This window comes from Lithobates pipiens, unplaced genomic scaffold (genome assembly GCF_037356315.1).
Source record: "Lithobates pipiens isolate NorthernLeopardFrog02 unplaced genomic scaffold, aLitPip1_a1.2 Scaffold_18, whole genome shotgun sequence".
Taxonomy (NCBI): domain Eukaryota; kingdom Metazoa; phylum Chordata; class Amphibia; order Anura; family Ranidae; genus Lithobates; species Lithobates pipiens.
In genome coordinates, this window is record NW_027507758.1 from 512360043 (window position 1) to 512387646 (window position 27604).

Here is a 27604-nt window from a genome sequence, read left to right on the forward strand (position 1 = left end):
GGGGAGAAAAAAATGTATTTTTTTACATGCACCATGAAAGCATCCCAGCTCATATCCATTTCTGTGACATACATTATCTTGTATTAATCTGTACCAAGGCTGTTGTTCCCCAAACTCCCTCCTGGTCCACTCCACTGGAATTAAGACCTTCTAGAAGTACCAGTTTGGGAGCTTTGCCAATATCCAAGCACTCTTTTTCAATATGTCTCCATATCAAAGTTTGATGTGCTGGACTTTAGAATGCAGAAAGACTAATTTTCTTTTTAGGAATTATATTACAGACACCAGGGATATAATTGGCTTCTTATTGACATGTGGAGATGTTTTTTTGACTGCAGAATGGCGAGCGTGTTCATGTCATAAACTGGGGCTATACGCATGCTTTTTAAAACCTGGGGGGTCTTTGTTATGGTGCAGTTAAATAACTTATTCTGTTCTGTACCTAGTCATTCCCTTCAGACTTACAGCTAGGAAAGAATATTTGATAATATTGGACAGTCACCTTGTTCGGACCATCCAGAGCATCCATAGCACTCCAGGTTATAAGTATCTACTGTATGTGGTCTTAGCCTTTCTAGGTCAGACCAAAGATCAGGACACTAATTCAAATGTGCATTGTTTTCCACACCCAGTTGTCACGCTCGAACACTGCGAAAAACTGATTAATTAATCCACATAAAAAAGACGTGAACAATTAAATAGGTGGTATCACTTATAAGGCAAGCAGTGCACAATGCACTGAAAGTCTTCACTACCATTTCAACCATGAGCAATATGGTTTTTGTCACAGCTGTGACATAGGCTGTAGATTCAGCCACAGATTTGCCAAGTCATTTGGAACTTGACTCAGATGAGAACATGGAGGATCAATGTGTAGCAAGCTTTAAATTCTTGCTGGTCCAGCCTTATGTAAGAAGAAAACCCTTACAGTGGGAAGAGCCATCTCAGTCTCCTAAGAGGCAAAAGAATCACTAATAGCATCTTAAAAAGGACACTCTTCCATTTATTGAGAAAATAAAAGCCCTGGGGTAGAATGAATGGGCTACAGTGGACCTTAAATTATCCCTAAACAGCCACCTGGCAAAATGAAACCTCTAAAGACTGTTCATTGTATCGCTTTACCTCCTAGATGAAGCAGTGACATTTAAAGATATTCATAACTGAAGAATAGAAATTAACATTAAAAAAAGTGTCTAACATGAGGGAATAGGTTTCAGTTGGTGGTAATCCCCAACAGCAGTAGTGACAGCCATAAGAGCATGACTTTATATCCTTATATTTGTAGTCTGTTCAAGAGTGAGAACCAATTGAAATAGTCAGTGGAGTATTTAGGAGAGGCAGCCATAAATTTCATTAGAGCTTCCTCTCACCATATGTTGTACGGAGTGACCACAAAATGGGTACTATGGCCTTTGGTGGCTAACCCTTTCTCCAAGAATGATTGGTGTAAAATACCCTACACTTTTTGGAGAAAAGAGACTAGATGGAACCATCTCCAAAGCAACTGGAGTGAAATCTGGAATGATCCCACAGGACAGGAACATAATCAGGCAGAAGAGGTTCCAACCTGGAAGGACCATGCTGGAAAATAGTCACAGAAGTTATAAACCTTTGTCTGTCCCCTTCTGGACTGTACATATCACCACATACCTTTTCCTAACTTGATCATTAAACTGATTTAATTATCCAGACAATATTCTAGTAGAGGTACGGGACAAGTAGGCTGTATTACACCATCAAGAACGTATATTATCCACTCAGACAACAAATGACAATCACTTGCAGATTGAAAAACAGTCTACAGTGATTAACGCACAGGTAGAACATCTCTTGGGCTGACCACTGATGCGAGCTCCAGAGAGTGCGGAACCCATTGTCACGACAACCTACCTGAGGGAAGATGGCCATACATGAACTCACTGATAGTTTTAAATATCTTAGAATTAAAAGCAGTGTGGGAAGTTCTGTTGGCCTTGTTTACTAAAAGGGTGAGACATGGAGGTGCAGATGGACAACAACACAGCCTCTTCACACTCTTCAGTGAATTCACACAATGGCCCGGGCCCAAGAAAACATATAAAGTCTCAAAAAGAGCAAATTATGAATGCCAATGTTAACCCCTTAGAGGGCATCTATACTGAAAAATCTAATATTCAAAAATAACTGTACACAGCCAATAATTTTGGCAAAAAAATGATGCTAATGGATACGAATAAGGCCTTAAATACTGTATATGCATATAAATATATAATATAGTATATAAAATTGATAGATAAGCGTTTTTCAAATGTCAGAAACTTTAATCCCAAATTGAACATGTAAAAACATTTCAAAAATAAGTTAAAAACTCTAGGGGGGCCCCATTCAAAAGATGACTTGGTGCAAGACCTAATAAATATTGCAAAGTGCATAAGTATATAAATGCCACAGTATGAAATCCCTTCAAAAGCACAGAATTAATGCAAATAATGTTTAATTAGCAACATTTTCACTTAAAAGTAATAATAAACATTTGAGTAGCAAAAAATAAATTAACAACATGCAGTGGCGTAACTAGAACCTTCAGGGCCCCGATGCAGGAAACCATGGCGGGCCCCCCCCCCCGACCTCCGGACAGGGCTCTTTTCTCTGAGCCCGATGGTGGAACACCAGGGCCCAGTCCCAAGTGGGTGGCTGCATATAAAGGAACCGATTTAAAAAACATCAATTACAGCCACTGTGCCCATCAAATGTCACTACTGTGCCCATCAAATGTCACTACTGTGCCCATGAAACTCTGCCGCTGTGCCCATCAAATGCTGCCACTGTGCCCATCAAATGCTGTTGGTGTGCCCATCAAATGCTGCCACTGTGAATCCCCACCGCCGCTCGCTGTCTGCCCGCCACTTACCCTGTCTTGGTGGGGCAGCGGGTAACGGCCATGAGCGGGGTCCTCCATGCATCTCCTGCCATCCTCATCTCCCGTCCTCTCCTCCTGATGGGCGTCCAATAGCTGTGTCTATCGTTTCAGCCAATCGGGTGATGGGTAACAGACCCGCACACCTGATTGGTGGAGAGGCGGTTCAGTGTTAGGAAAGTGAATATTAATTCACTTTTCTAACACACCTGGGTGGACTGTGAGCATCAAGCATGGCGCTCGCAGTTCATCTATTTTGAAGCCTATTAGAGCCCATGGCTCTAATCAGGTGCTGCAAAAACACCCCCCCCCCCGCCGCTCTAATTCAGGCGCCCAGCACCCGAAAAGGGGCCAGACACCTAAATATGGGGGTGACAGCGGTGGCCATGGATAGATTCATGCTATGCATGAATCTATCCATTGGTCATAGAGGGGGTGGAACCTGTGCACCCTTTTGGATGCACCGCCACTGATAAACACATGCACATTCACATAACATGCACACTCACATACATGCACACTCACATACATGCACACACACACGCACATACAAGCATGCTCACACACATACATGCACACTCACATACATGCACACACACGCACATACAAGCATGCTCACACACACATACAAGCATGCTCACACACACATACAAGCATGCTCACACACACACACACACACGCACATACAAGCATGTTCACACACATGCACATACAAGCATGTTCACACACACGCACATACAAGCATGTTCACACACACGCACATACAAGCATGCTCACACACATGCACATACAAGCATGCTCACACATACACACATGCACTTACAAGCATGCTCAGACACACACATGCACATACAAGCATGCACACAAATACAAGCATGCTCACACACACACACACGCACATACAAGCATGCTCACACACATGCACATACAAGCATATTCAAACACACGCACATACAAGCATGTTCACACACACGCACATACAAGCATGTTCACACACACGCACATACAAGCATGTTCACACACACGCACATACAAGCATGTTCACACACACGCACATACAAGCATGCTCACACACACGCAAATACAAGCATGCTCACACATACACACATGCACATGCACATACAAGCATGCTCAGACACACACATGCACATACAAGCATGCACACACAAGCATGCTCACACACACACACGCACATACAAGCATGCTCACACACATGCACATACAAGCATGTTCACACACACGCACATACAAGCATGTTCACACACACGCACATACAAGCATGTTCACACACACGCACATACAAGCATGTTCACACACACACACATACAAGCATGTTCACACACACGCACATACAAGCATGCTCACACACATGCACATACAAGCATGCTCACACATACACACATGCACATACAAGCATGCTCAGACACACACATGCACATACAAGCATGCGCACACACACACACACACACAAGCATGCGCGCGCGCGCGCACAAACACACACACACACACAAGCATGCTCACGCACACACATACAAGCATGCTCAGACACATACAAATACAGTAGCTAGTGGGCTGGTGGCACTAGAGGGCAGGTGGTGGCACTGGAGGGGGGTGGCACAGTCTGGAGGGGGGCTGGTGGCACTGGAGGGTGTGTGGTGGCACTGGAGGGGGGTGGCACAGTCTGGAGGGGGGCTGGTGGCACTGGAGGGTGTGTGGTGGCACTGGAGGGGGGCACAATCTGGAGGGGGGTGGTGACTTACCGCCAATCAATCAATGATCGATCAATTCCCCCTCCTCAGAATCCTGCAGATGCAAAGTTCCTCCACAAAGCGTGTCTCCTCCAGGAATGCCTTGCTTCAGAGATCTCCTCCCCCGCCTTCACTGAATTGGCTGAAGTTTTTTCTGTGTCCGCCCCGCCTCCCTTACAGTTGCTCTGGATAGGCGGGGGCGGAGCCCACAAAGCACTTCTCTCACGCTGCTCTCTCCACTGTAGTGGGTGAAAGGAAGCTCCCCCCTCCCCACGGCATGAACCGCAGCAACAGTGAATCACACCGGGTCCGTCACCACACACCCCCGGCCGGACAGTCAGGTGGGCCCCTCGGGCGGCGGGCGGGCGGGCTGCCGGTGGGCCCCCTGAAGTGGCAGAGAATTACAGGGCCCAGTCGCACTTGCGACTGTTGCGACCCTGATAATTCCGCCACTGACAACATGTGCTAATTACTAGGTGGTTGTGTAGAAATATATACGTTCATCAAAATGCTTTTTGCAAAGCTGAGTATCCTTGCAGTGATAAGCAATGAGTAATGTTATAAAATACAAATGTTAATAAGCAGCTTGATGAATATTGCATCAAAACGTATTTGAGTATCAAACATATGTGTAAATATGAAATCTATTAAGCGCACGAGAATTAAATGGGTCATCCTAAAAGATCAGCATGCATTTGATAGATAATTAATTTATATTCATAAAAATCTGAAATAGTCAAAGGCAATCAAGGGTAAATATGCTGATAACAGATGTAGTCATATAGTTAAAGCTGAACTACACTGTATCTGAGAACCACAAACCAAAAGTGCTCTTTAAGGCTAGGTTCACACTAGCCTGCACTGTGCGTTCCGGTTGTGAGTGTGGGAAAATCGCGCTGCTCTTACAAGATGTGCAAGCCGCCGCACATTCTGAATGGCACCCTCATTCATCACTTCCTGCAGCACGATAGCGGGTGCGGGAACCGAATGGTTAAAAAGACCATGTGATTTCCCTGCTCTGTTCTCGTGCCACAACAGTCCATTTAAATGAATTTGCGGCTGTGCCCGAGCAAACGCAGGCCACACAGCCTGCACTAGTGTGAATGGAGCCTAAATCATTTTTTATTTTCAAGGCAAACTCACCCACTCATTCTTATCTGCATGCTTTATTTTGTTAAGAAATAACTTTGAAAAACACCTCCTAGCATTTCTGGCCTGGCCATCTTGAGTGGGGGCAGATGATTCATGTAGCATTTACTTCCTGGACTCCAACTGCCCTTAGCATAGGCATACAGGCTGAAGGCTGTGCTTAGCTGAAAAAAACTTCCTCCCCTCCTGAAGACTCCTGGGATGTATGACATCATATGCCTAGGCTGGGAAACCAGAAAGTAACTGAACAAAGGTAAAAAAACTTGTATATGATATACTTACTTATCTATTTGATAATGCTAGCAGTGTAAGGTTTAAAATAGTCAATGCTAATTTAATAATAGGCAGGCAATTAGTGAGGGATGCATATCCTCTGATTATGTACATCCCCATCAGGTCAGATCCTTTGCATTGGGTGTCACATCACACAGAATTGCGGCTGACTTACTGTATATTTCTAGGCCTCAGAATATTCTGGCTGATGTCCTTTCATGCAGGGATTTATAGAGCAGTGAGTGGTCCCTGTCACCACAGATATTTGATCAGTTTACTCAAACATGGAATTTTCCTGAGGTAGATTGTTTGCGACAACACAAAACTCAAAACTTCCACAATTCATGACAGGTTTCCCCACAGACAAACGTTCGTGATATATGCACTAATGGCCCCATGACCATTCAGCATGGCTTATGCAATTCCTCCTGTTTTCCTCATCCTTACTGCCATTAGTTATAATGGTGGTAATTACATACTCATAGTTGCCAACATTTTAAAAATATTTAAGGACACTTTTTTTATCCAGCAAACCCTTGTAGGCAGAAAATATACTTTAATTAGGGGTGGGGCATTCATTTAACCACTTCAGCCCTGGAAGGTTTTACCCACTTCTTGACCAGGCCTCTGTTTGCAATACGGCTCTGCGCCGCTTTAACTGACAATTACATGGTTGTGCGATGCTATAACCAAATAAAATTGATGTAATTTTTTACCTACATCATGGGACACAGAGCCTTAAGTAATTACTTAATGGGTTATAGTCCACCTTCAGGTGATGGACACTGGTATACCCAATCCAGGAAGTTCACTCCCTATATAACCCCTCCTCCTTCCAGGAGCACATCAGTTTTTTTGCCAGTGTCTAAGGTGTTGGTCACGAGTGAAGATGTGCTCTGAGGAGATCCAGGGGGGACCCATGCTGGATTTAAATAGCTTCCATAGACCAGATCCATCCAAAGTGCCACTGAGGCTAAAGTGGATGATACCTGGGCCTCGTATCCGAAGCACGAGGTTTTGCCTGTAACGCCTCTCTTTGCAGGGCTGGACCCCGGGACCCAGGGCTTTGGTCATGCTATATTACCTAAAGCTTTCCTGGTGTGGTGCTTTACGGTTTGCTAAACGCAGACCGCCGTGATGGGTGAAGGTTGGATTGCCTGTTAATTCAGCAAATCCTGTGGCGGGGATAAGGTGGGGGAAAAAACTTAAGAACTGAAAAGTCCAGCTATTCTTTCTTCGTTAAGGGAAAACATTTTGTCATGCCTTCATTTTCCACTAGAGGGAGTCTATGCAAAAGAGCAAGGTTTGGGGTTTTATTCAAATCTTTTTATGGTACCAAAACCAAATGGAGATGACAGACCCATTCTAGATCTAAAAAATCTAAATCAGTTCCTGAAGATCAGCTCCTTTCACTTGGAGACGATCAGGTCAGTAGTTTCTATCCTTCTAGGAGGAGAACTTCTGGCATATATATCGACATCACGGAAGCATACCTGCATGTTCCTATATTTCACCAAAGGTTTCTGCGGTTCAAGTTAGAGCAGCATTTCCAGCTTGTAGCCCTGCCATTTGGGCTAGCTAAAGCACCCTAGGTGTTCACAAAAGTCCTGGCCTCACCTCTAGCCTGGTTAAAGGCACAGGGCATAACAGTCTAGACGATCTCGACGATCTACGATCTATTGTTAATAGACCAGTCGTAGCTCGTTTGGAGGAAAGCGTATGCATTACAACCAGTTACCTGGAAAGTTTGGGTTGTATTCTCATCCTAGAGAAATTTTCCTTAAAACCGCTAAAAAAGGCTGGAGTACTTGGGTCTGATCATAGACACAACCCAGGAAAGGTGTTCTTGCCTCAGGCAAAGATCAACTCCATGAGAGAGCTGATGTGGATGGTCAGGACAAAAGGTGATCACTCCATTCTCCTTTGCATGAGGTTGGTAGGAAACATGGTGACTTTGAAGCTGTTCCCTATGCCCAGTTCCATTCAAGACTGTAGCAAAACCGTATCCTGTCTACTTGGAACAAATCAATTCAAGCTTTAGAGTGCCAATGCGGCTGTCCCCAAGAGTGTCCCAAAGTCTAAGTTGGTGGTTACTAACCCAGAATCTGCTGAAAGGAAAATCCTTTAGACCGGTTTTCTGAAAAGTGGTAACGACAGATGCCAGCCTTTTAGGCTGGGGAGCAGTGCTAGAAAAGACAACTGTCCAGGGACAGTGGTCAAGAGCCGAAAGAACCTTGCCCATCAATATCCTAGAGAGTCTGGCAGTGCATCTGGCTCTAAAGGCCTGGACTTTCAGGTTACGGGATTGTCCTGTCAGGATCCAATCTAACAATGCCACAGCTGTGGCCTATATCAATCACCAAGGGGGGCACCAAGAGTGTCTCAGCGCAGAGAGAGGTGAACCATATTCTAACTTGGGCAGAAAGGAATGTTCCGTGCCTATCGGCAGTCTTCATTCTAGGAGTAGATAATTGGCAGGCGGACTACTTGAGTCACCAGCAGGTATTCCCAGGGGAATGGTCTCTTCAACCCGACATTTTTCGGGCTGTTTGCCAAAGATGGAGGACTCCGGGTGTAGATTTTCTAGCGTCCAGGTTCAACATGAAGTTAGTCAACTTTGTGGCCAGAACAAGGGATCCACTCGCATGCGGAATGGATGCGTTGGTGACCCAGTGGGATCAGTTCTCACTGATCTATGCATTTCCCCCTATTCAGTTGCTGCCTCAACTTCTTCAGGTTCAAGCTGGAAAGAAAGCCGGTAATTCTGGTAGCAAGATGGCAGTGGAGGGTCCATGGTCCCTCCCACTATGGCCAGATCTGCTCTCGCAGGGACCAATATTCCATCCTACCTTACGGTCTCTAAATTTAATGGCTTGGCTATTGAAACCCACATTCTGAAGAAACGTGGGCTTTCCGGGTCAGTTATCTCTACCCTGATTAATGCAAGGGAGACAGCTTTCAGAACTATATATTATAGGGTCTGGAGGGCTTATGTTTCCTGGTGGGAATCCAAGGGTTGGCATCTTTGGAGATATATCATAGGCAGAATTCTTGCCTTTCTACAATTAGGGGTAGAGATGAAATTGGCTTAGAGCACCATTAAAGGCCAAGTCTCAGCTTTATCGGTCTTATTTCAAAGACCGCTTGCTACACATTCTTTAGCCTGGGGTTTTATGCAAGGGGTGATGCGGCTTAATCCGCCAGTCAAACCTTCCTTGAATCCTTGGGACTTGAACTTAGTTTTGTCTGTGTTACAAAAACAGCCATTTGAACCAATACAACATATTCCCTTAGTCCTTCTGACAAGGAAGTTGATATTTTTGGTTGCTATATCCTCACCAAGGAGGGTTTTGGAAATGGTTGCTCTTTCTTGTAAAGAACCATATTTGATTATTCATGAGGACAGAGTGGTGTTAGGCCCTCTTCCAGTGGTGTTACGCCCTCAACCCTCTGGGTTGTGTCTCCCTCCCCTCAAGTAGCATTGCTATGGGACATCCCATTAAGTAAGTAAGGCTCTGTGTCCCATGATGTACGATAAAGAAAATAGGATTTTTATAACAGCCTACCTGTAAAATCCTTTTCTAGGAGTACATCATGGGACACAGAGGTTCCTCCTTGGGGTTTAAGGATATTGCTTTGCTACAAAAATTGATGTGCTCCTGAAGGAGGAGGTGTTTATATAGGGAGTGAACTTCCTGGATTGGGTATACAAGTGTCCATCACCTGAAGGTGGCCTATAACCCATTACATAATTACTTAAGGCTCTGTGTCCCATGATGTACTCCAAGAAAAGGATTTTACAGATAAGCTGTTATAAAAATCCAATTTTTTTGCACTTACGTTCATATCCAAAATTTTTTTTTATAAAAATAAATTTCTTCATCAATTTAGGCCAATATGTATTCTGCTACATATTTTTGGTAAAAAAATCCCCCAAAGCGTATATTGATTGGCAAAAGTTATAGCATCTACAAAATAAGGGATTGATTTAGGGACTTTTAATTTTTTTTTACTGGTAATTTCAATCTGCAATTTTTAGCGGGACTGCGCCATTACGGCAGACAAATCTGACCCTAAGTGACACTTTTGGGGACCAGTGACACCAATACAGTTATCAGTGCTAAAAAATGCACTGATCCCTGTATAAATGATATTGCAGGGAAGGAGTTAACTACCGAGATGATCAAAGGGTTAAATGTGTTCACTAGGAGGTGTTTCTAACTGTGGGGGGAGTGCACTCACTGGATTAAAAGAGAGATATGTGATTCAGCTTAGCTGTGATGTGCTTTGTTTACATCGGCTCACCGACCCGCTGATTGGCTCCTGCGTTGTCCAACCACAAGATGCCCCTAAACTACGTGCACTAAATCACGTACAGGTATGTGATTTTGCCCACCCGGGCCGCCCTGCTGCAGTAAATGTATGTGGGACAGTCCTGAAGCTGCTAAAATGGGCATGGTTATACAAGAGGCATAGCGTTAATCTATTGTGCCGTTTTATTTTAACATACTTGAGATTTATCATAATAAGGACAGAAGCATGAACAAGAAGTTATTGTTTATGGTAAAATTCTCTATGTGTTTATTTAGCTAACCACACCTTTGAGGCCTCGTTCACATGGGGTGTATCAATGCAGACCTCTGTGTGAGGCCGTGTTTACCCGCAGAGTGGCAATCCCTATGCAGGCAGTCCTACTGATGTCAATTTGGGCGCAGTAGCTGCACAGACTCAGTTTTTGCTCCCAATTTGACATTAGCGTGGGTGCAGGTGTTTGCGGGTGCGTGTTCCTAAATGCACACTGTGAGTTCAGTTCGTCAGTTTTTAGGCAGACACCATGTAGCTCTGTGGGCTGGCTGATGTAAACGGACTTGTGTCCATTTAAACCCGCCTACCTCTGAGTCTGTCCAATCCTGAAAAAAAAAAAAAAACGCGAAAAGGCCACCCATAGAGCTGTTATGGGTCCGCCCATGTCCATTGGAAACAAACTGAACAGGCACGGATGTAAAAAACTGACATTCATCCTGTTCAGCTCTGATTCAGCAGGGGATCCACTCACAGAGCCCGTCTAGGTTTATTACAAATCAAAATATTGCATTTTTTTATTTAAAATGAAATAATAGAACTAAACTACATAATATATTATTATGACTCACTGAAAAAAGTTTTTTTTTTTATAGGTGTTATTTGCAACTGATGACTGGTTTGCTGCTGCAGAAAATTTATTGAAAGTAAGTTTTCTAATTCTTTTTTGTATGTTTTTATTCCAAGAAAAATTTATAGGAATCAAAATGTTAAACAGGGGTCAAGTGTTTTGAGCCTCTTCTTTTTAACCACACCTAAACTTTTAGAGTTTAATTTACTAAAGAATATGTGCATATGATTGTCACCAGTGTGTGTGTGTGTGTGTGTGTGTGTATATGTATGTATATATGTGTGTGTTTATGTATATTGCTTGCTATCTGGAATCCTCCTTTAATAAATGATTGTCACCAGTCGAAGGGTCGTTATCTGCTGGTTCTTATATAGCCATGGGACGTGGCCATCCGGTGAAGTCACCTGTAGACCCCACCCTTTGTGACGTCACAGTGATTAAATTTGAGTCAATGTGCTGAAAGTCGGATCAGTTAAGATGCCTCTCATTGGGAACCCTTGATTTTTGACATGTCATGCAACTTGTGGAAAATAGAAGGGGCAGAGAAACGCTGCTAAATGCTAATGTGGTTAAAAGCCAATGCAAGAAAACTTTTAAGTATTGTGTGTCTAAACCTAATAGCAAAAATGTTATATATTGCAGCTTACCAGTCCTTAGATGTGGTGGTTGCATTAGCTTTCTTTCATTTCAATAACACTTTCAGCTAATACAGTAAATATCTGCTAAACTTGGCAGAAATCTAATCCCGCTGTAACTTCTGGTATACTGAACGGAAATCTCAAACGATGTTATAAGCTTTCCAAGCGTAATGAAGATCAGGGGAGGAAAAGGAGTTTGTATTTCAAGCCAGGAGTTTAATGTCTAAAAGGCTCCATGCACATCGGGCTTAAAAAATGGCAGTTCCCTTGGCAGAAAAAAGCTCTTATATAGAGCATTTTTTTACACAGTTTAGGAGAGTTTTGTGGGTTTTTTTTTTTCTACCAGAAAGCCCCAATCAGAAATGCAAACCAGAATGTTTTTTTTTTCCTGCCTCTAAATGTTGAGCTCAAAATATGCCTCAAATGTCCTAATGTGCATGAACACATAGGATAACATTGAGCTGCTTCTACGGGCAAAACACAAAACTCCTGTAGAAGCAGCGATTTTTAAGCTAGTGTGCATGGAGCCTAAGGTGAGCATTGTCACCCTAGGACAGGAAGTGTGGCAAAATCACCAGGGGAAAATAAAGTAAAAGAAGCCTGAAGAAAAATAAACAAATGTAGCCACTACATCTAAGAAATGGCAACCTGCAATAAATTACATTTTTGGTTTTGAGGCTTTAATTTGCTGCACATGGACATATTTTTGTACACATAACACAGAAATTCGAGAACTAACTTCTGTATGAGGTTCAATGCACTGGTACCTAGTATACAGATCCCAATGATAAATATTCATAAACACATATTTTCTTTATCGTACATCACGGGACACAGAGCCACAGTAATAACTGTATGGGTTATATGGCACCTTCAAGTTATGGACACTGGCACACCCTAAACAGTGTTCACTTCTCCATATAACCCCTCCCCTTACCGGGAGTACCTCAGTTTTTTCGCCAGTGTCTTAGGTGTTGGTCACGAGTAAAGATGTGCTGTGCTGAGCTCCTCTGGGATATTCCTCACCTGGGCAAGCTATGCAACCAGATCCAGTCCCTGAAGGTTTTCTAACAGAGCCCACCGAGAGAGGTGAAGATTGGGTCTGTTACCACAGAACCCTGCAGCTGGATAAGGTAAGGGAGATTCCTAAGGAATTGTTATATTTCTTGTGGGCTTTCTCCTTTAAAGTAAATGTTTGCTATGCCTATAGTCACCATCGGGGGCTGTCAAGGGCACATACCTGTTCCATGCTTGTCAGTCTTGGCTCTGTGTACAAGCTGCACGCTTCCTCCGGCCCAGGCTACAGGTAAAGTCGTGGGGAAAGGGGGGTTTTCTTCTCCCGGGAATGTCCCCAACAGCTCGATAGCTTCATCCAGGCAGAGGGAGCACGGCGCTAGACGGCGGTGTACCGCACTGATCCCGCCGCCATTTGGCTCCTCTCCTCCTCCCCCAGACCTCCTCCATGTGGTCCGGTCTGGCTCGGAGCCCGCTCGTGTAGGAAACAATCTAATTTAAAATTGATGAAGGAGGGGGGCGCGGTGGGTGGTCAGAGTAAGGGGGCAGGGCTTAGCTGCGTTGGAGTGAATTGAGCCTCCACAATGCAGGCTGCATAGTTATAAAATGCACCCTTTTCAGGTGCATACAGCTAGGAGTGACACAGAGTGGACAAGTGGCATGTGAGTTGGTGACACAGGCATTCCCAGTCACATTTTACTTTAAAACATCAGGCTGAGCTTAATAGCAGAGGCATTTGCTGCACTATTACTCAGCAGTGGGTGCATTTTTGGTAGTACCTCTGCGTTTGTGCTCAGCACTATGACCAGAGGAGGTAGTTCAAATCCCACGAAGACCAAGGACATGAAGGGGTCGCCCTCAGGTCCTAAGGACCCTCCCTCTGCAACACCATCCCAATCTAAGGAGTCAGAGTGAGCCATCAGTGTCATCAGGGGCTGCAATTGCTTCCGACACTTAAGTCCCTGTCTATATAACTGAGCAGATCTTCTCAGTTATGAGTGGTTTAGAAGAACGATTAGAAGAAAGGCTTTAATCATGCCTTCATGGAGCGGAAGAAAATGTATTAGGTCCCCTTCTACCACCCAGGGTCCTTAAACGGAGCAACTGTGGGAGGAGGAAGATGAATCCCCCACCGTGAAGATGCTGTTGATTCCTCTTCTGTGGGATCAAGTGGGGAAGGACCTTCTTCAGCTTCACATGTTGATAAATTGGGTCCGCTCCACATTTAACTACCCTTAACGAAGTTGGTTAAAGAGCCCACTTCCTGCTTGGGTTCTCTAAAGCCTCCGCAAGCCTTGCGTGCCTTTCCTGTCCATTCATTACTATAAAAGCTTATGTATTCTGAGTGGGATCACCCAGATAAGCACTTTTTTCCTCCCAAAAAGTTTTTAACACTTTATCCTATTTTTTACTAAGGTGTGGAGTATACCAGCAATTGACGCTGTGATATCCTCTGTGAATAAAAGTTTGACTTGTCTGGTTGACAATGTGCAAAGGCTTAGGGATCCAACTAATAAAAAATTGGAATTCCTGTTAAACATTTTCTCCTTGACAGGTTCAGTGGCTCAACCTGCAGGAGCGGCAATTAGGGTATGTCAATCCTTGGGAGACCATTTGGGACAGGTACTCAAGGTGTTCCCTGAACAGCAGGCCTAGGAATTAGTTGAGCTGCCAGTGGCTTTGTGTTTTACAAATGACGCAATCAGAGATTCTATTCTTCAAACATCTCGCCTTACGTTTGGCTTGCTACGTATGCGTAGAATCTTATGGTTGAAAAAGTTGGTCAGCCGAAGCACCATGCAAAAGCTCCTGGCTGGTTTTCCTTCTGCTGTGAGAAGCTGTTTTGGGAGGATGCGGACAAATATATCCCAAAAATATCAAGTAGGAAAAGTACCCTTTTTTGCCAGTTAAGGAAAAGAGTAACGTCCCTCATTTAAATGGGCACTTTTTTCCAGTGCCAGGGGCATCAGCCTCCAGGCAGTCACAGCAGCCTCCGCTGTCAGGTTCAACATGTAAAACTTTATTTTCGCATGGAATCAATCCATTCAGTAGTCTCCATCATACAAGGGGGGAGAACTTCTGGCATCAATCGACATCAAGGATGCACACCTGCATCTATCTATTTTCCCTGCTCACCAGAAGTATCTGCATTTCGTAGTAGAAAAACTTCAGTTTTAGTTTGTAGCCTTGCCTTTCAGTCTAGCCACTGCATCTTGGGTGTTTACAAAACTTCTGGCCCTTCCTCTAGCCAGATTAAGGACCAGAGTTATAGCAATAATAGCATACCTGAACGACCTGCTCTTAATAGACTGGTCGGTAGTCCGCTTAGACCAAAGAGTGGTCACCACAGTCAATAACCTGAAATGCCTAGGTTGTGTCATCAACCTAGAGAAATCTTCTTTAGAGAAGATTAAGGTACTAGGGTCTAGATATAGCCTAGAAGAAGGTGTCTTTACTCCAGGCAAAGGTCAGCACCATAAAGGAACTGGTCCAGGGGGTCAGGGCATAGAAGGGTCATTCTATTCGCCTTTGTATGAGGTTGTTGGGGAAAATGGTGGCTTCATTCGAAGTAGTTCCCTATGCTCAGTTTCATTCGAGACTGCTCCAAGACAGTATCCTAGCGGCAGGGCCGGTGCTACCACTAGGCAGCCGCCTAGGGCGCCCTGCTGCCTAGGGCGCCCGGCTACTGGTGTTCCTACCCTCTTCTCTCTGCAGCAAGCAACTAAGTCTCAGCATCAGCAGGCAACCGCTGCTCTGTTCGCACATAGTGTCAGAGTGTCTGTGTCCCAACTCCCGAATGAATGGAAGCAAGAAAACATTCATTGATGGGCACTGGTAGGCTGGATTGATGGGTGCTGATAGGCTGCATTTGATGGGCGTTAGTGAAGCTATATTTGATGGGTGCTGGTGAGGCTGAATTGATGGGCGCTGGTGAGGCTGCATTTGATGGCCACTGGTGAGGCTGCATTGATGGGTGCTGGTGAGGCTGCATTTGATGGGCGCTGGTGAGGCTGCATTTGATGGGCGCTGGTGAGGCTGCATTTGATGGGCGCTGGTGAGGCTTCTTTTGATGGGCGCTGGTGAGGCTGCATTGATGGGCTCTGGTAGGCTGAATTGATGGGTCAGCACAGAGCACACTGCGGGGGACACCTAAATAGGGCGATTGGCGCCAAACGTGCACCTGGGCCCGCATGCGTGCACCTGCACAAGCGCGCACACAGGCGCATGCACAAGCGCAAAAGCACGCGCCTGCAGCTTAGCGTGCACAGCCGCGTGCCCACGAGCACCAGTGCGCACCGGCGCACTGCAGAGTGCCCAGTCACACGTCCATTACGGCATTTCCCTTACAGCAGGGGAAAGGGGGTGGAGTCAGGAGTGGGGCCAAGGGGGGGGGCGGCAAAATGAGGTTTTCGCCTAGGATTTCAAAAATCCTTGCAGCAGCCCTGCCTATCGGCCTCGAACAAGAAGATTCAGGCACTAGATTTTCCAAGACGTTTGTCGACAAAAATGCGCCAGAGCCTCAGTTGGTGGAGGATATCCAAGAATCTGCAGAAGGGGAAATCCTTCTTACTGGGCAGTCCTGAAAAAAGCGTCTGTCCAAGGAAAATGGCCCAGAACTGAATTGACCTTGACCATCAACATTCTAGAAATTTGGGCAGCATGTCTAGCCCTAAGGGCCTGGATATTCAGGTTGCAGTAGTCTCCTGTCAGGATTCAATCCGACAATGTCAGTGTTCCTTCCTACTTTACAAACCCTAAATGTAACGGTTTGGCTATTGAAACCCACATTCTAGGGAATCGTCGTCTTTCAGTATCAGTGATACCTACCTTGATTAATGCAAGGAAATCAGCTTCCAGAGTCAATTATCATAGAGTCTGGAAAGCATATGTTTCTTGGTGTGAATCCAGGGGTTGGCATCCTAGGAAGTATGTCATAGGTAAAATTCTTGCCTTTCTGCAAATGGGGCTAGAGATTAAGCTGGTCTTGAGTACTATCAAGGGCCAGGTTTTGGCCTTATCAGTATTGTTTATGCATCCACTTGCTTCGCATTTTTTGATTCAAAGCTTTATACAGGGGGTAATGCAGCTTAATCCACTGGTTAGAGCACCCCTGAACCCTTGGGACTTGAATTTAGTTCTGTTGGCATTACAGAAACAGCCATTTGAATCCTTTACGACATATTCTATTTTGACAAGAAAACTTGATTTTCTGGTAGCCATTTCCTCTGCACGAAAGGTATAAGGCCGCGTACATACGGGCGGACTGTCTGCCCAACTTAGTCCGCTGAACAGTGTTTCAGCGGACAATCCGCTCGTGTGTGGGCTTCAGCGGACTTTTTCAGCGGACAGTCTGATGAACAAAGTCTTACGGAATTTCCGTAAGACAGTCCGTTCAAACTTGGTTTTGTCCGTCCAAACTTGGTTTCAGCGGACAGTCCGCTCGTGTGTAGGCAAGTTGGACGGACTAAGTATGGCGCATGCTCAGAAAGGATTTACATGGCCGAAGGTTGCATTGCAGTGTATTGGACGTCGTTTTTCTAGTCCTGTCGTACGTGCTGTACACGTCATCACGCACGCTTTCAGCGGACTGTCTGCTCATCGTGTGTGGTCAAGTCCGTTCATGCAAATTTTGAACGGACTGTCTGTCGGATTGTCTGCCGAACTTAGTTGGGCAGACAATCCGCCCGTGTGTACGCGGCCTTAGAGTTGATGGCTCCTTCTCATAGAGTGCCATATTTAATCGTTCTCAAGGGTGGAGTAGTACTGCATCCTTATCCGAGCTTTCTGCCAAAGGTGGTTTCAGGTTTTCACCTAAACCAGGATATTGTTTTACCTTAATTTTTCCAGAAACCTGTTCTAAGGAAGAAAAGTCACTACACTCTTTGGATGTAGTGAGAGCAGTCAAAATCTGTTTGAAGGCGACTCATCAGATTCAAAAAACAAATATCTTGTTCATGTTGCCTGAAGGTCCTAGGAAAGGACAGGCAGCATCAAAATCCACTATTGCCAAAATGGATTCGGAAGGTAATTATTCAAGCTCATGGCTTGAAGAAGAAGGCTCCACCTTTTTAGGTCAAAGAGCACTCCACCAGGACTGTTAGTGCTTCATGGGCAGTGCATCACCAAGCCTCCATGGCTGAAATCTGCAAGGCCACAACCTGGCCTTCAGTCCATACATTCACCAGATTCTATCAGGAGGATGTAAGAAGGCATGAGGATATCGCCTTTGGGTGCAGTGTGCTGCAAGCAGCAGTATAGGTCCTCAGGTCTGCTTGCACCCTACTTTTGTTGTGTCCACTCCCCTCAGATGGCATTTCTCTGGGACATCCCATACAGTTATTACTGTGGCTCTGTGTCCTGTGATGTACGATAAAGAAAATTACTTTATGGGTAAATGATCTTTAATGAACACATTAAGCAAATACATGATTGTATTTGGTACCATATGCATCATGAAATAAAATGCATTTTCTGAAATAATTTTTTATATTTGTCGTTTAGAAAAATGACCCAGAATTTAAAGTTGGCCTCTTTACAGAATATGGCAAATGGATGGATGGTTGGGAGACAAGAAGGAAGAGAATTCCAGGTAAGAAGTATATATGTTCCTGGCCCTGTCTTTTCACTATTACAATTTATAAACGTGATGGGAGAAGAACTAAGACCTCATTTAACTATACTGGAAACCTGCAATCCAGCTGCTTAATTATATCTGGAAGACAGCCACGGCCTACTCAGAGCCTAGGCTATAATTTTATCCTCTCAAAAAAATCCTTTTCAATTCTGGCTGCAACTCAGTGGTAAAAGTACTGCCTCTATATAGAATTACAGCCCAAAATCTCCACCATGTTCCACCTTGCCTGCATACAGACACTCATCCTTGTACCTCTCTGCAGGCTCTCTGCAAACAAACTGCCTTATGTTCCTGCAAAATATTTCAAGTTTGGTCCAAAGCTCTTGTTGCCATTTTTCTGTACACCAGTTCTTGTGTTTTTGTGTATAAACAAATTACTTGGTCTTGGTCAGGCCACTTTTGACCTGACTTCTCTGGACTGAAGATTAGCGTACCAGGGTCCTATTGGTTTCTGCCAAGTCTATGCTGTTGGTGGACATCTTCAGAATGTGAAGAGAAGTCTGCATGGCGTGACTTTCCTCTGCTGCCCTATTTTGCTTTAGCCAACAGCTGCATTTTCCATCCCCAGTTTCTTTGTGCTTTTTAAGATCAGTGTCGCCCAGTGTTTCCTCCCTACACCTGATTTAAAACTGTAATTGTCGTACTACCGTGTCACAATTGCGTGCATTGCACGGCAATCATAAGTTTAAATCAGGTGGTGAGGAGGCAACATATCACCTCCTCACCACATGTCAAATGCACTCAAATAATTTTTCAGAGGATTAGCAGTGCCTGCTGCACTTGTGAATGAGCCCTTAGTTGCATTCAGCAGAGCTCATTCACACAAAGTTGGGTGGTGATAAAACCCTGCAGTTGATTTTGCCACAGCAGGAATTAAGCCCACTGTTACTTTTGGTGGGTGCTACCACTCTGCAAGTGCCCCGCAACTACATGCTTCTGTGGGGTCCAAGGAGTTAAAGCAGGTGGTGAGAAAGCAACTGTACTGCACAATGTTGCAGGGCATTTTCAGAGCAGCCTCATTTACTTGAATAGGTCATGCTTGGAGGTTCTACACCCACCAACCATGACAGGGTGTATAACTTTTGCTGTGGCTGCAACATGCGTACACACCTGGCCAATGCAGCTAAAGCAGTGCGGTTGGGGCAGGGGTGGTAAAGACACATCTTAACCATGGGGTTTTCCCACCTGAACTACAAATGTAAACTAACCTTTACTGTTCTGAGCCCCCTATAAGGCTACATTCACACTGATGTGCTACAGTTTACCTTCACTGCGGGTGCAGAGCAGGGCATCTGCCAACAACCTGGGTTATCTGCGCTTTGCCATAGATGCCTATTATTATATGCTGCGGGTGTGGTGCACTTTCTGAAAGTGCACCAAAACTCCTGAGTTCAGAAAGTGCACCAAAGCCACAGAATATAAATAAAGTCTGTGGCTAAGTGTAGCAAGCCTACAGGAAAGCTACAGGTACTGTTAGTTTTTCCCATCATTAGTGTGCCACCTGTGACACATGATTTTCATATCGCAATCAAAAGTGCCTGAACCAAAATGCTAGATTTTTTTTAACCACTTCAGGCTCCCCGAAGAATTTACCCCCTTCCTGACCAGAGAATTTTTGTGTTTCGGCATTGCGTTGCTTTAACTGACAATTGTGCGGTCGTGCGACATGGCTCTCAAACAAAATTGACATCCTTTTTTCCCCACATATAGAGCTTTTATCCCCACAAATGATGTCCTTTTCCCCCACAAATTGAGCTTTCTTTTGGTGGCTCTGCGCTATAAACAAAAAAAGAGCGACAGTTTTGAAAAAAATGCATTATTTTTGACTTTTTGCTACAATAAATATCCCCAAAAAATATATAAAAAAATTTTTTTTCCTCAGTTTAGGCCAATACATATTCTTCTACATATTTTTGGTAAAAAAAATCACAATAAGCGTCTATTGATTGTTTTGCGCAAAAGTTATAGCGTCTACAAAATAGGGGATATTTTTATGCCATTTTTATAAAAAATTTTTTTTACTAGTAATGGTGGCGAGCAGCGATTTTTATCGTGACTGCAACATTATGGCAGACACATTGGACACTTTTGGCACTATTTTGGGACCATTCACATTTATACAGGGGGTGCTGCAGGGGTTAAGTGTGTCCTAGGGAGTGATTCTAACTGTGGGGGGGCTGTATGTGACATGACACTGATCACCGGTCCCGATCGCATTTCCATGTTCTTTCTCTCCCTGAGACGATCAAGGGTGTCCCTGCGAACATCGAGTCCGCTGGACCCGCGGTCAGACTCACGGAGCTCGTGGCAGCCACGCACGTGCCTGCTATCCAAGCCTCGCGAGATCATGTACAATAATGTGATTTTGCGCAGCGGAGCCAACCTGCCATAGTAAAACTGTGGGTGCTGGTCTGCAAGCGGTTAAAGAAAAACGAACTAAATAATGGCACAATCGTATATGCCATTTTTTGTTTTTCAATTGACTGAACATTGGGTTTTCAAATTATCTATGGCTGGCCTTACATTTAACTGTCTTCAGTGGCCTCAGCTTGCTGGTAGAGCATGTTTTTTTCCTCACTGAGTTTCAGTCCTCCTACACAGCTGATTGATTGTATTTTAACCTATATGTTATCTTATTGATTATTACCACACTTTTGGTATAACAGTACAGTACTGTAGTTTCTGAAGCAAAAAAACGATTGCCTTTTGAAGGTTTTGAGATGGGACTGGCTTTATCCCTTAAATTCTTGTAACATTCTTTTATTGTAATTGTCACATTTACAAAGCATGCTTTAAAACTTAAACTCTGTGCACTCTGCCCCCGAAAAAATGTGCAAACTAGGGAGTAGTTTGAACTATTGGAGCATAACACTGGACCTTGCTTATAGATCACATTATCAAGTGGAACAACAAAAAACATAATAAACTGCATTTTCTTCTGTTAGGTCATGATTGGTGTATTATTGAACTGGGTGTTCCAGGGATAATTTATGGATTTCATGTGAACACACGATTCTTCACTGGAAACTACGCTCCTCGAATTTCTGTCCAGGCTGCATGCTTAGAGCCAGGTAAATGCTATTTCTCATGGACAGGTCTATTTATCAGGTGTTTTTTTCATTGATGTGGGGATGAAACATGTAACAATGTGTCAAGATAACCAACCCGTAGAACTGGTTACCTAGTTACAGCCCAGAAAAATAACTTGTCCCAGTCAAGGTCGGATACCCGCAGTTTTCATGTCAAGCTACAACAATCCCATGTATAATGCATTCCTAATGTAATTTTACAATGGTTAATTGGGATGCAGCAGCTGCATGGACACAGCCGCTGCTCCTAATTTTACAGGTATGAGTGTAAGTGCGGGTGCTGGTCCCTGAATTCAGACACTGTACATACGGGGACCCATGTCAACATGGGTGCAATAGCTGTGTCTGTGCAGCCACCAGGTCCCACTTGACTTGAATGGGATGGCAAGCACTGGGATGCATGGAATACCTGTGCATTCTCAATGCATGGAAACACAGCCTTCATGTGCTTAATTCGCCCATATGAACAGGCCTAATAGTCATATATTCATGCTTACAACAGATTATCATGTAATGAAAGCATTGTAATGGGCTCATACTTAAAGGCAAAAGAATACTTTTTTTATTTATTTTTCACTGACATAAGTGACATCCTTAAATAGCCTACATGTTATGCTTACGGTCTAGAGGTTTCTAGATAGATGGGTACTATGATTATAAAATTAAATACAAATAGTTCAAGTATAAAAGTCTTATCAGAATCTTTCTCTGTTCTCAGAAAAAAGAGCATTGCCATCACGTGGGGACAGAACTGGATCTGCTGCCTCAGAGGAAGACTATCAAGTTGCAGAAAAGGTAGGGGAAAAAGACACACAGTACACGTATATTAAAGTGCATAAATGATCAGTTTTATGGCAAATGGCAGAGTAACATCTCACAAGCCCATGGGCTAATGCCACATACACATGATCAGAAATTCAGCCAGCAAAAGACAGATGAGAGCTTTTGGTCAGAAAATGCGATCGTGTGTATGCTCCATCGGAGCATGTTCTCAATTCTTTGGTCGGAAAAAGTTCCTATTCGAAAATGCGTTCTGATGTACAAAAACTCACGCATTCTCAGATTCAACTACATGAAGGAAGCTAGTGGCTACTGGTTATTGAACTTCCTTTTTCTAGTCCCGTCGTACGTGTTGTACGTCACCGCGTTCTTGACGGTCGGAATTTGGTGTGACCATGTGTATACAAGACAGCTTGAGCGAAATCCCGTCGGAATTCTGTTGGGAAAACCATCAGAGCTTTTTCTGACCAAAATTCCAATTGTGTGTATGCGGCATAAGAAAATGTACCACATTTTAAGTCCTGCTCATTATTACTTTCTAGACTATAAACCATGCCCTGTTGTGCTGATTAAAAGGAAACAATAATGGTTTTGGACAATCTTTTTTTCATTAGTTACTTTATGGCTCCATTCACACATGCTGCGGTCGCGGTTCACAGCATGGGGTCAGTGCGTCCCTGTTCACTGATTCATGTGCAAATCTGCTCTGAATTTGTGCCTGAATTCGGCCCCCGATTTGCACCAGATTAATGCAGACCATGGCCACCCCAGAGCTGTGTGAACCAGCCCAATTGAGAGTCATGGGAATTGGATGCGGAGAAAGCTACATCCAATTTGCATATGTGTGAATGGAACCTAAATGTTTTTAAAAATTGAGATATTACTATTTTTAAAATAAATTATTAGTAGATAGATGGAGTGCCTTTAAAATTATTCATACCCCTTGAAGTTTTGCACATTTTGTCATGTTACAACCAAAAACATAAATGTATTTTATTCGGATTTTATGTGATAGACAAACACAAAGTGGCACATAATTGTGACGTGGAAGGAAAATGATAAATGGTTTACACCATTTTTTACAAATAAATATGTGAAAAGTGTGGGGTGCATTTGTATTTAGCCACCCTGTGTCAATACTTTGTAGGACCACCTTTTGCTGTAATTACAGCTGCAAGTCTTTTTGGGGATGTCTCTACCAGCTTTGCAAATAGTGAAATTTTTGCCCATTCTTCTTTGCAAAATAGCTCAAGCTCTGTCAGATTGGATGGAGAGCATCTGCGAACACAGATTCTCAATTGAATTTAGGTCTGAACTTTGACTGGGCCATTCTAACACATGAATATGCTTTGATCTAAACCAGGGGTAGGCAACCTTAGCACTCCAGCTGTTTTAAAACTACAAGTCCCATGAGACATTGCAAGACCCTGACAATCACAGGCATGACTCCTAGAGTCAGAGGCATGATGGGATTTGTAGTTTCACCACAGCTGGAGTGCCAAGGTTGCCTACCCCTGATCTAAATCATTCCATTGTAGCTATTTGTTTAGGGTCTTTGTCCTGCTGGAAAGTGAACCGCCACCCCAGTCTCAAGTTTGCCTTGTATTTGGCTCCATCTTCCCATCAACTCTGAGCAGCTTCCCTGTCCCTGCTGAATAAAAATCATCCCCACAACATGATGCTGCCACCACCATGTTTCACTGTGGGAATGATGTGTTCAGGGTTATGTGCAGTTAGTTTTCCGCCACACATAGCGTTTTGCTTTTAGGCTCAAAAAGTTACATTTTGGTCTCATCTGACCAGAGCACCTTCTTCCACATTTTTGCTGTGTCCCCACATGGCTTCTCATAAACTGCAAATGTGACTTCTTATGGGACTTCTTATGGCTCGCTTTCAAGAATGGCTTTCTTCTTGCTACTCTTCCATAATGGCCAGATTTGTGGAGTGCACGACTAATAGATTCTCCCACCCGAGCTCTCCAACTCCTCAAGAGTTATCATGGGCCTCTTGGCTGCTTCTCTAATTAATGCCCTCTTTGCCTGGCCTGTCAGTTTAGGTGGGTGGCCACGTCTTGGTAGATTTTTAGTTGTGCCATACTCTTTCCATTTTTGGATGATGGATTGAACAGTGCTCCTTGAGATGTTCAAAGCTTGGGATTTTTTTTTATAACTTAAACCTAATCTATCTGGTATGTTCCTTGGCCTTCATGATGCTGCTTGTTCACTAAGATTCTCTAAGGAACCTCTGAGGGCTTCACAGAACAGCTGTATTTATACTGAGATTAAATTACACACAGGTGGACGCTATTTACGAATTAGGTGACATACAGCGTAATGCAATAAATTGGGATACAGGTTCCATTGGTAGTAATCCAAACAGTAATTTACAGATTGTGAACACAGAAAACGTCTAAAGAAAAAAATAAGCTTTGTAAGGAGCACATTTATATCAAAAACAATGTTCAAGGCTCACGGTTATATTGGCCCCTCTTAGTTACTTGTCTCAGTTCAAATTGGTCTACCAACACTTCAGGACTCTCGTATTAGCTCTGTATTTTCCAAGTATTCCTTCTTTAAATGGCAACCTGGAAGTCAGGACCGGCCACTACAATCAGTCCCAAGTTCCACGTCCACTATAGCGTAGGGCGAAAAGAGCAGAAAGAATAGGAGGGAGATGTGAAGGGAAGGGGGTGAGTAGAAAGAAAAAGGGGGGGTCAGATAGAGAGCAGGTGGGATCCCACCTGCTACCCCCTCCATCTACTGTTTGCTGGCTACATCCATAGGGTCCTTCGGAATCTTGGGATGGACCATCCAAGATCTTACTGTGTATTGATAATAGGTTACATGTTGTGTCGCAACAATTCCTGATATAACTGGGAAGCTTTATACGTAATCCACACCTTCCAAGTAGCTGAGAAGCTCAAGATTTTGTCTTGTGAAGTGAATATCAGCTCCTCCACCATTGCTATGCGGTCAATACGTAGTGCTCATTCTTTTATTGTACTGGTATACAAAGCCTAGCAGCGTTTATCAAATGCATAGCTATTGATTTGAAGTGGTTCCAGTAGATTTTAGTTAGGGGTATCAGAGTAAAGGGGGCTGAATACAAATGCATGCCACACTTTTCAGATATTTATTTGTAAAAGATTTGTAAAACCATTTATCACTTTCTTTCCACTTCACAATTATGTGCCACTTTGTGTTGGTCTATCACATAAAATTTCAATAAAATACATTTACGTCTTTGGCTGTAACATGACAAAATGTGGAAAATGTCAAGGGGTATGAATATTTTTTCAAGGCACTGTAGATAGATAGACAGACTAATATATAATTAATGCCAAAGGATTCCTAAAGCACTATTGGTTAGCTGAAATGCCTGCATGCCTCTAGAGCAGGCTTTGTTTAATTGAAACCTTGGACTGAGCCATTGGAGTAGGGATGAATTAACCACTTAAGGACCACCGCATGTAATAATATGTCGGCACAATGGCACGGACAGGCACAAGCACGTACCCGTACATGCCTGCCTTCCAGCGGGTGGGGGGTCCGATCGGACCCCCATATACAGCCTAATAAAGGTTTTAACCCCCTGATTGCCCCTAGAGTTAACCCTTTCACCAGTGATCACCGTATAAGTGTCACTGGTGACGCTGGTTAGCCAGTTAGTTATTTAGTTGTTTAGGTTCCCCATCAGGTTTTTATATAGCGTCAGAGACCCCCATATACTACCTAATAAAGGTTTTAACCCCCTGATTGCCCCTAGAGTTAACCCTTTCACCAGTGATCACCGTATAAGTGTCACTGGTGATGCTGGTTAGCCAGTTAGTTATTTAGGTTCCCCGTCAGGTTTTTATAGCATCAGCGACCCTCATATACTACCTAATGAAGGTTTTAACCCCCTGATTGCCCCTAGAGTTAACCCTTTCACCAGTGATCACCGTATAAGTGTCACTGGTGACGCTGGTTAGCCAGATAGTTATTTAGATTCCCCGTCAGGTTTTTATATAGCGCCAGGTACCTCCATATACTACCTAATAAAGGTTTTAACCCCCTGATTGCCCCTAGTTAACCCTTTCACCAATGATCACCGTATAAGTGTTACGGGTGACGCTGGTTAGTTAGTTTGCTTTTTATAGCATCAGGTCACCCGTCATTTATTACCCAATAAAGGTTTAACCCCCTGATCACCCGGCGGGTGATATCAATTAGGTTTTAGGGTCAGATATTGTACCTTAAAAAGATCCTTCTAGGTGTAACAGGTTCTTTTTTTTTATTTATTTATTTATTTATTTTTTAGTTTAAGTCAGAAAACTGGGACAATCTTTTAAAAATGGTGGAGTTAAAGCCGGGATACGAGGAGAGCTCTCACAATTACTTCCATGTCAGTTCAAGAAAAAGATGGACACATGTTCGCCTCAATATCTACCCAGGTAACTGGAAACACACAGAGCTAAGAGGTATTGTTAGAGGTAGCCACTTCATACACATTGTTATGCATTGCAGAACTGACTTTTTCACTTACTATGTACCAAGGGTTAAAGTGGAATGCTAAAAGGTTCTGTACAGGGACTAATGCTGTTTAACTTATTTATCAATGATACTGAGGTTGGAATTAAAGTTGGCCATACACTAGCAGAAGCAAAATTCTTTTGATATCTTGCTGAACATCATTCAAAAATACTTTAAAATTTAATTTGCCTTTACCATTTTTATTTTTTTTTGAACGGTTGGCCTTTCCCAAATGAAAAAAAACATTCACTGTTAGAAATCAATTCCTTTGGAAAAAAAAATTTCCATGCCGCTACTTCGAATTTTCTCATCGCTGCAGCCAAAAATGAACATCGATTTGACCCCACTAATGTTTAGAAAAACCAATGAATGTTCTTGAGTTTTCTAAAAAAAATTCTACCAGCGTATGGCCAGCTTTGGAGTTCACTGCTTTCTGACATTAGCGAAATTGGGCAGGGATAAAAATTCAGCACAAGATGTATCATCATTACAGGAACATCTAGATAAATTAGATGGATAGGCAGCTGCATAATAGATAAGGTTTAGTATTGAAAAATGCAGGGGGGGGGATAGGGTATCGGATGAGGAAGATGACTACTAAATTAGAAGACAGAAGCGCAAAGGACGCATCACACTGAAGGTAAGTCACACCCCTTGTACTGTTTTTTGTAAACTTTGGCCTCCTTAAATTCAAAAGGAGGTTGCTTCAGGGATTTATC

The 27604-nt window shown here is 43.6% G+C and overlaps 1 protein-coding gene across 1 annotated transcript in view; it reads left to right on the forward strand.

The window, feature by feature from the left end:
* The window catches only part of ALLC (allantoicase), a 52667-nt gene that overhangs the window by 17682 nt on the left and 7381 nt on the right, over positions 1-27604 (forward strand). Inside the window, exons 3-7 of the mRNA XM_077488735.1 lie at positions 11244-11294; positions 18373-18460; positions 21451-21576; positions 22313-22389; positions 26674-26806. Of these exons, the coding sequence (XP_077344861.1) occupies positions 11244-11294; positions 18373-18460; positions 21451-21576; positions 22313-22389; positions 26674-26806 (475 nt within the window). The remainder of the gene's footprint in view (positions 1-11243; positions 11295-18372; positions 18461-21450; positions 21577-22312; positions 22390-26673; positions 26807-27604) is intronic.